The sequence below is a fragment of the Chlorella variabilis genome, assembly GCF_000147415.1.
Source record: "Chlorella variabilis unplaced genomic scaffold CHLNCscaffold_9, whole genome shotgun sequence".
Lineage (NCBI taxonomy): Eukaryota > Viridiplantae > Chlorophyta > Trebouxiophyceae > Chlorellales > Chlorellaceae > Chlorella > Chlorella variabilis.
This window is the reverse complement of record NW_005435079.1, coordinates 71,505-80,140: the sequence shown is the minus strand read 5'-3', so window position 1 is coordinate 80,140 and position 8,636 is coordinate 71,505. Positions and strand designations below refer to the sequence as shown.

The 8,636-nt window shown below is 70.8% G+C and overlaps 2 protein-coding genes across 2 annotated transcripts in view; both read right to left on the bottom strand.

Annotated features, from left to right (window-relative positions):
• The window catches only part of CHLNCDRAFT_51983 (hypothetical protein), a gene marked incomplete at both ends in the record, with an annotated part of 11,950 nt that extends 8,246 nt beyond the window's left edge, over nt 1-3,704 (bottom strand). Inside the window, 13 exons of the mRNA XM_005847812.1 lie at nt 139-174; nt 326-404; nt 516-571; nt 720-853; nt 984-1,103; nt 1,238-1,322; nt 1,453-1,613; nt 1,775-1,938; nt 2,087-2,159; nt 2,340-2,458; nt 2,636-2,696; nt 2,833-2,862; nt 3,078-3,704. Coding sequence (XP_005847874.1) covers nt 139-174; nt 326-404; nt 516-571; nt 720-853; nt 984-1,103; nt 1,238-1,322; nt 1,453-1,613; nt 1,775-1,938; nt 2,087-2,159; nt 2,340-2,458; nt 2,636-2,696; nt 2,833-2,862; nt 3,078-3,704 — 1,745 coding nt within the window. The remainder of the gene's footprint in view (nt 1-138; nt 175-325; nt 405-515; nt 572-719; nt 854-983; nt 1,104-1,237; nt 1,323-1,452; nt 1,614-1,774; nt 1,939-2,086; nt 2,160-2,339; nt 2,459-2,635; nt 2,697-2,832; nt 2,863-3,077) is intronic.
• Nucleotides 3,705-4,115: 411 nt separating this feature from the next.
• Nucleotides 4,116-8,221, bottom strand: CHLNCDRAFT_145211 (expressed protein; the record flags this gene model as incomplete). The annotated part of the gene is made up of 10 exons (XM_005847811.1): nt 4,116-4,559; nt 4,770-4,985; nt 5,186-5,422; nt 5,674-5,770; nt 5,946-6,464; nt 6,660-6,846; nt 6,977-7,127; nt 7,320-7,685; nt 7,814-7,910; nt 8,109-8,221. The coding sequence occupies 10 exons, from the start codon at nt 8,219-8,221 to the stop codon at nt 4,116-4,118; spliced, it is 2,427 nt and encodes an 808-aa protein (XP_005847873.1).
• Nucleotides 8,222-8,636: the final 415 nt, after the last annotated feature.

The following is an 8,636-nucleotide window of genomic DNA, read 5'->3' as shown; positions in this document are numbered from 1 at the left end:
AACCAGCAAGCGCAGGATGGGGGGGGGGGCAGCAGAAGGGGACGGGGTCGCCGTGAAGCGTGTCCACTGTCGCACCGGCATGAAGCGCCTCGTGTAGCGTCTGCGCCAGCGATTGGAAGACGTGCGGGCGCCACTCACCACAGCAGCGTCCAGAAGGAGGTGGCCCTGTCGTACCTGCAGGCACAAGGAGGCAGGGGGGCACAGGGCGATGAGCAGGGATGCGGCTTACCTTGGTTGATCGGGCAAGGGGCGTGGGCAGAAGCAAGCAAATGAATTTTACATGAATTTACAATGTATTAGTGAAGCAGCGAGCCCGCGCACTCACATGACCTTGAACACCTCGTCCACATCCACATACCCCAGCGCAAACTCGGCCCCCGCGTAGCTTAGGGTGCGCGACAGGTCTGCAGGGAGGGGTGGAGGTTGGCATGCGCGCCTCAGCCCACCCTACCGGGAGGCGCAAGCCAGGAGGCGGCAGCACAAACACAGCGCAGCGCAGCGCACAGACTCCTCACATGTGCCGGTGGCCTTGAGCGACATGGCAGCCAGCTCCAGGGCTCCCAGCTTGGACCTGGGTGTGAGCCAAGGGGTGTGCGGCAGGTGTGAGTGACAGTGGGGCAGCGGCAGCGCTCCACGCTGGAAGAACCCCACCAACCCCCACAGGCCTCCAGCCCCTCCTCCCTTCCCCCACCACCACACACACACACAGGGGCGCTCACTTGCTGAGCAGCTCGATCATGTCCTGCGCGTCCTTGAAGCCAAACAGCCCCAGCCGCGTCATGTAGGCCAGGTTCTTGGGCTCGGAGGCCCCGGTGGCGGAGCTGTACAGAACCTTGGCATCCGGCAGCTGCTCCTGCAGCAGGCGGCGGCAGAGGCCAGCAGGGGAGGGGCAGCGAAGGGGGGGAGCACGTCAGGCTGCCGCTGGTGCGGGTGCAGGCGGCGGCAGCCCCAACCACAGCATGCACAGCAGCACGGCGCCCCACGACGGTTGGGCTACATGCTGTGAAGCCCCCAGCGCCACCCGCCTGGATCTCCACCACAGCCCTCGCCGTCATCGTGGGCTGCGCGCCGCCCGAGGGCAGCAGGTTCTTGGCCTTGTGGCACTGCAGGCAGCGGTGCGGCGACGCAGCACCACAGCATCTTCATCAGAGTGCGCCCGCAGCACTCTGGCGCAGCGAGCAGCCGCCTCCTTCCCCCGCTCCCTCCTGCCCCCTCCTGCTGCCGCTCATCCGGTCACCTCATCAAACACAAGCAGCGGCGGCTGGCCCTTGCCGCCCTGCAGCCACGCCACAATCTGCGCCAGGCGGCTTCCGGGCGGCACCCTGCGGGCAGGCAGGCGGGCAGGCAAGCAGGGCGTGGGTCCCACTCACGCCTCCCCATGCTGCCTCCCCGGCTACCAGAGCAGCCATGCTGCCTGGATACCAGCAGGCTAGCCCCGGCGCGGCCACTCACAGCAGCCGGCCCGCCTCCACGTTCTGCGCCTCGCCCTCCTCCTCGTCCTGCCCCCTGGCCTTCTTGCTGCCCAGGCCGGAGATGAGCAGGGAGTAGGTGATGAACAGGCAGCCGTCGCCAAAGCGCTCCAGGCCCCGCCCAGTGGGCACCGACTCGCTGCCCTGGAGGCCGGCAAGGGCAGGCAGGGAGGGGTCGGGGGTGCAGCTCCAGCGCTGCCTAGGAGTGAGTGCATGGCCCCACAGCATGCAGCAGGCACGGCCAAGGCAGCGCGGGCGCAGCGCAGCGCAGGGCGTCCAACGCCCCCAAGGCCGGCGCACCGCACCCGAGGGCAGATGGGTATCCGGCTGGCCCTGACGTCCCGCAGGTCGCGGGCGGCGTCGTGGCGCAGGTCGGCGCTGACAGACACCCACAGCACGCGCCGCCCGCCGTCCGCCCAGTGCTGCTTGATCAGGCCCCCGATCTGGCGCCCCTTGCCCACGCCCGCGCCTGCGGGAGGTGCGCGGGGGAAGCCAGCGCTGCCGCCGCTGTCAGTCCCGGTGCGCTGGCGAAGGCTACAAGTGGAGCGTGGCAGCCAGCGTGGCGCAGCGCAGCGCAGCATAGCGGCCGTGGTGGCGCGGCAGGGCACGGCACGCACCGTCGCCCAGGAAGAAGCCGGCGCGCTTGCCGTCGGGCAGGCGGGGCCCGTTGAACTTCATGTTGGCGTACACCTGGCAGAGAGGGGGAGGGGAGAGGGGGCTCAGGCTCAGGCCCAGGCCTCAGGCCCAGGCCTCAGGATCAGGCTCCGGATACGTGCCAGCAAGGATGGGACAGCGAGGAGTGACATGCATCGCGCAGCGCCCGGCACCCCACTCCCCGCCACCCTGGCTGCGGCACCCCGGACGGCTCACAATCGTCTCCAGCTGCGCGTCGCTCAGCAGCCTCTCCGCCACGCAGTCGTGCAGGCTGTGCTGGAAGGAGGGGGCGGGCAGCGGCACCGAGGCCAGCGAGGCAGTCTCCACCAGAGCATCTGCGGGGAGGACAATTGAGAGGGGGGGGAGGCCAGCGGGGACGCGCCTCGGCACCTGAGCCAGCCAGCCTCAGCACCGTGCCCGTGGCGGCAGCTCTGCCAGCCAGGCCCCTGCTGCGAGAGCGCAGCACAGCACAGCACAGCATGACATGGCATGGCACAGCAGGGTGGCCCCACCTGGGTGGCCCATGATGTCTGGGTGCATGGCGCGGATCTGCATGGCGCGGTACTCAGCGTACTGCGGCACAGGGGGAAAGCATTGGCATGGCATGGGCACGGCAGGCAGGCAATCAGCGCACCAGGGAGCGGGCCGCCGGCAAGAGGCAGCCAGCGCGCGGCTGCCACCGCCGCCGCCGCCGCCGCCAATGCCTCACCGTGTGGCCATCCTCGTTTTCATCCGTGCCCTGCAGCCAGCAAGCAAGCACGCGTAAGGTTGACCAGCGCCTGGCCGAGCAGCTCGGGGCCGGGCAGGCAAGGTCTGCCATGCCCTGCTGTAGCTCTTGCCCCATGTTGCATTTCGGCCAGTCGAGGCGCAGGCTGCCGGGTCGGTGCACGCAAGCCCCCGGCCGCCCTGTCCCTCACCCCTGGCCAGCACGCTGTTGCCAGCCAACCGCCTCACCACTGCGCCGCCCTCCTCCATGTCCTCCTCCTCCTCCAGCTCCACCATGGGCTCGCCTGCCGCCGCTGCCGCCGCCGTGCCCGCCGCATCCGCCGCCGACTTGCGCTTCTTCTTCTGTTTGCGTGCCATTGAATCCGCAGCTGCCGCGGTGGTGGCGCCGGAGGTGGCCCCGTTGAGGTGCGCCAGGTATGCGGCCCGCATGGCGGTCAGCTCGGCAGAGGTGGGTGGCTGGCTGCTGCCCGTGCGGCCTGCCGCCGCGGCCGCTGCTGCTGCTGCCGCCGCCACGGGGGCTGCACGCTGTATGCGCTCCATAGAGATGCGCAGCTGCTCCTGGTGCGAGGCGGCCTGTGCCTGGGCTGAGGGGTTGCGAGCCTGGGCTGCACCAGCTGGCGCCAGCTGCTGGCGGGCGGCGACATCCGCCGCCGCCGTCGATGCCGCCGCCGGCTGGCTGTATGCGGCCACCAGCCTGGCGACATCGTGCGGGATGGCAGTCAACGGCAGGCCCATTTGTGTCGCAGCGCTGTTCACTGCCTCCCTGAGCTGGGAGCCCCGCAGGCCTTTCTCGTTTAGCAGCAGGACTGTGTGCTGGCGCAGGCGCAGCTGGGCAGCTGCGTATCGGGGATCCATGGCCGACGGGGGAGCGAACGCTGCCTCTACCACCGACTGGGTTTCAAAGACAACTGGGCACTCGCTAACAAACACTTAAACCATGCTCCCACGCAAGCGCCCCGCGTGCAAACGAGGGCTGGGAATAAATGTAGAGCGAAAGGCGCCTGATCCCGCCGGAGAGGTGGCATGCTGTGCTGCGCTATGCCACGCTGCGCCGCCGCAAAATGCAAACAAGTTTGCATGGAACCCACCAACCTTTGGCTTAAATTGTCGTTTCTGCCTCGTTGTATCACCAACTACAACCTATTCTCCTATTCTCCCAGAATCCCTCTTCATGGGCACTGCTCCATCACACAGCGTGCTTCTAGCAGCATTCGGCAACCTGGTATGCAATCAAGCAAACTCGGAGACACGTACAATGCTCAGCCGCTAGTGGCGCTGGTGGTGCTGCTGCTGCCCGCCGCCGTGCTGCCGGTACTGCCGCTGTTGCGCCGCGTAGCCGCCGCCCGCGCCCTCCCCGGGCCCCGTGGCCAGCGCCAGCACCAGCCAGGTGAGGAAGCGCAGGGTGTGGAGCACCAGGAACCAGCCGATGGGTATCCAGGCCAGGTTGCGCACGTCTGCCAGCGGGCGCAGGTTGACGCGCAGGCCGCGGCGCCGCGCCCGCGCCAGCACCTCTTGCACACGGTCCTCTGGAGGCTCCTCCTCGCCCCCCGCCCCCCGCCGCTGCCAGCTGTCCAGCCCCAGCGCGGCGTTGAGGCGCACGCTGAGCGCCACCAGCAGGCGCACCAGCAGGCCGATCTCGTAGGAGGCGATGGGGCGCAGCATGGGGTCGCCCTTGTACCGCACGTCCCGCCAGCTGCTCTTGGGCAGGCGCTGCGGCAGGGGGGCGGCACGCGGTGGAGGGCTGGCGTCGGCAGGGGGCACCCAAGACACTGCTGTGCTGGCCGGCCCCGGCACACTGTGCAGGCTGCCTGCCCAGCTGGCAAATCCAGGGGCACCCCTCTGGCCCCCCTGCCCCTCCTGCCATCCGTCTGCCAGCCCGCCAAGCCCGCCCCTCCACCACTGCCACCCCCGCCCGCTCACCGCCACCGCCTCGTCCTGCGCCGCCTCCTCCACGGCCCGCCCCGCCTCGGCCGCCGCCGCCGGCAGCGCGGCCAGGGGCAGCGAGGCCTCCAGGCAGCGGCGCAGGCGGCGCTGCACATCTGGCTTGAAGAAGTGGGAGGAAAGTTCCAGCAGGTCGCGTGCCACGTAGGCGGCGCCGCCCTCGGCGGTGGAGAAGAGGGAGAAGGTGGGGGCGGCCTGCGTGCGCGCGAGCGCGGGGCGGGTGAAGGGCAGGGAACGGAGAGGGGTGGCGCAGCGCGCGAGTGGAGGCGGGGCGAGGCCCAAGGGTGGCGGGTAAGCGGGCGTGGCGCGACGCGGCGGGACACGCCCCCAGCGGGACGCGGATGCGCTCCGCGCCACGGCCGCCCACGCCGCGCGCCGGCCACCTCCCTGCTCACCCGCACCAGCGGGCTGCCGCCCGAGCAGCTGGCGGTGGCGGCCAGCTCCCAGTCTTGGCCCTGCTCCAGCAGCCAGGGCAGCAGGTCGGCGTAGGCGCCGTCTGCGCGGCGCGGCTGCGAGGCCGCGTACTTGGCCAGGTCGCGCTCCACGCGCTGCAGCAGCTTGCGCAGCTCTGGGGCGCCCTCCAGCACCCCCAGCACATTCACCAGGTCCTGGGCAGCAGACTCGCCGCGCACCTGCAAGGGAGGTGGCGGGGCGAGGTGGGGTGGGGGTGGGGGTGGGGGCAGGGGTGGGAGGCAACGGGAGTGCATGCATGTGTGCATGTGTGCATGTGTGCATGTGCGCGTGTGGAGGTGTGGTGGGGTGTGGTCTTCGCAGCCGCGCGGCACCGTGCCGCACAGCAGGGGCCACGACAGCAGATGAGGGCAGGCCGCGGCAAGGCCCCCCTGCCTCGTGCCGCAGGCGCGGTCGCCCCCCGCGTGCGCACCTCCACTCGCGGCACGCCGGCCTCCAGGAACAGCGGCAGCAGTGTGAGGTAGAAGGGGAGGTTGCACAGCACGTGGGCATCCCACTGCGGGCCGTAGCTGCACGGGGCAGGGCAGGGTAGGGCAGGCGGACCGGCAGGCGGGTGGCAAGAGAAGGTGAGGCAGGTGTGAGGCTGGGTGGTGCTGACGAGCGCAGCGGTGCTTGCGTCGGCCACAGCAGCTGCCCGCACGTTCTGCAGGTGGCCACGGCGGCGCCGGCCCCTGCCACGCCCACCTGCTGGCGCCGTCGGCCTTGCCGCCGTCTGCCCAGTGCACGCGGTGCACGAGGTCTGTGACCTGTGCCGTGAGGTGCGAGGCCAGGTGACTGTGCCCCGGCGCGGCGGCGGCGCCGCCGGGCAGCAGCGGGGGCGCGGCGCCCGAGGCGCGCCAGGGCGCCAGGTAGGCCAGCAGGCAGCGCAGCAGCGGCTTGATGCTGCGCTGCTCAGGCCACAGCGTGATGGCGCGGCGGAAGAAGCGGTAGAGGCGGCGCGCCAGCGCCTGCGCCGCCGGCTGCGCCGCCGCGCCCAGCCGGGAGGGGCCCGCCAGGATGGCAGGCACCGCCGGCGCGCCGCCGCCGCCGCCGCGCTGCGCCGCCAGCGCGGGCGGCAACAGCGTGTGCAGCTGGGCCATGGGCAGCCAGGGGGGGCCTCCCTGGGCGGGCTGCCGCTTGCCGCTGTCTGCCACCGTGGCATACTTGACCAGCTCCGTCAGAGCCTCCAGAAGGTCCTCAGACGGCGGCTCGTAGGTGGTGCCCCTGCTCGCACGCACGCAGGGCAGGCAGGCGGTCGGGGAGGCGGCGGCTCAGCAGGCGGCGGTGGGCGACTGAAGGCGGCGTGCCGTGCCTCCACCTCCACCCCTACAGGGCCATCCTGCCAATGAGCGCTCAAGCAGGCACCCGCAGGCTCAGGCAGGCCCAAGCAGGCACTCTCAGGCGCCCGCAGGCGCTCACCACATGGCTCCCCCCGCCGACGGCTGCGCCGGCAGCGCGCCCCCCTGCGCCGCCACCGGCACCGGCTCGTCGCCGTCGGTCACCCAGAACTCCAGCAGCACGCTGTAGAAGGAGGAGCCCCGCGACGCGCCCTCGGGCTGCCGCTTGGCGGCAGAGGGGGCGCGGAAGTAGGGGCTGCCGCCCACCCCTGCACGGGGGTGGCAGCAGCACCAGTGAGCGCCAGGCGGGCGCATGATGGAGCGGGATGAAAAAGGTGTGGGTGGAGGCTGACAGGGAGGGGCCACAGAAGCGCAGGCAGCCGCGCCCGGCACACCCACCCTTGGCGGGCATGGCGGCGGCGGCCAGGTGCGCGGCGCCGGAGGGGCGCGGCAGCAGGTCCAGCAGGAACTGTCGCAGGGCGGCCAGGTAGGGGTGGCGCGTCGCCTCGCTGTCCCGCCCGCCCCGCGTGAGGTGCATGAGGTCGGCGGCCTGGGGCCAGGGGGGAGCGGGGATGTGGGGCACAAAGGGGGTGGTGGAAGCCAGGGCGGCGTGTCTCACCGTCGCTGGCAGCGAGGCAGGTCAGCGAGCGTGTGGCCCCGAGTGTGGGAGCCCCCACACCGGGGCGCCGCTGCGCCTCGAGATCCTCCAGGCCCATCCCCCGCCGCCGCGCCGCCGCCCCACCTTGCGCACAGAGTTGGTGAGGCCCGCCGACTGGGGCCGCGCCAGTTGCGCGTCCATGCCGCCGCCGTCGCCCTTGATGACGTAGAAGGCAAACCAGCAGAGGAAGAACTGGAACACGCCCAGCTTGACGTGGCAGCGCCCGGCGGCGTCGGCCACCACCGCGCCGCGCCCGTACTGCGGCCACCTCTCCAGCTCCGCGCGGCCCGCGGGCGAGGCCAGCAGCATCTGGGTGTGGGTGGGCAGGCGCTCCTTGGGGAAGAAGAACTGGGTGGAGCCGTCGGCGTCGGCGCTGTGCATGGCGGTGAACAGCACGCCGCCGGGGGACAGCAGCTTGAGCAGCGCCTTGGCGTCCGCCTCCTTGGGGCTCTGCAGGCGGGGCGCGGGTGCGTGGGAGGGCCGGGGCGCACACACAGGGGTCGACTGGCGCGGGGCCGAGCGGCCAGACGGCACCGCGGGGTTTGACCGTGCCGCGCGCGACCGCGGCGGCTGCTCACCCGGGCCACCAGGTTGAGCCAGGAGGTGCCATCGTAGCCAAACAGGCGCTTGAGCAGGGTGGGGAAGCACTGCTCAAAGAAGCCACGCAGGTTGTCGCTGCAGAGCGGGGTAGGCGGCGGCGGGTGATGACATTGGCGGGTGATGGCGGGGGGACGGCAGGGCATCGATGCGAATTCCGGGTGCAGGGCAACACCTCGTGGCCGTTCCCAGTGTTTCAGAGGCTCGCAGCACAGACACTAAGTGCAAAGGCTGCGCAGGAGGAGACAGCCTCGATTCAATCGTGCATGATCGCACCCGTTGGCCAGAATGCAGTCCTCCACGGCCTGGCAGACTTTGGAGATGGGCCATGTTGGGCTGTCAAGTATCGAGACAAGGCCCGCCGGCGTGGCTGCGTCCCATGACGCCATGCCGGGATGCGCCGCGGTTCAGCAGGATGCGCCCTGCCGGCTGAGAGGCCCATGGGAGGGAGAAAAGCAACTTGCCAGCAGGGCAAAAGGAAACCTGCCCTGATCGGCTTTCGGCAATCTCTGCCTGTTCTCCCGAACATCATAGCAACTGGTGTTCGCCGGCTGGGGCACATGTGTGCTCTGCCGCTGCAGCGACCGATGATTTGGTTGCAGTGGCAAACGCCAGACACAGGTGATGCTCTATCCGCGATCAGGAGTGAAGGTAGCCAAGCTGGGAGGCCAGGCAGGCGACAATCAGCCTGCAGTGCCACGGCGGCGGCGGCGGCAGCAACCCGCTGCGCGGGTCAGTAGCGGTCACGAAAGCAACAGCTTTGTGTGGAACCAGCAGGCGGCAGCATCTGGGAGCAGCAGCAGC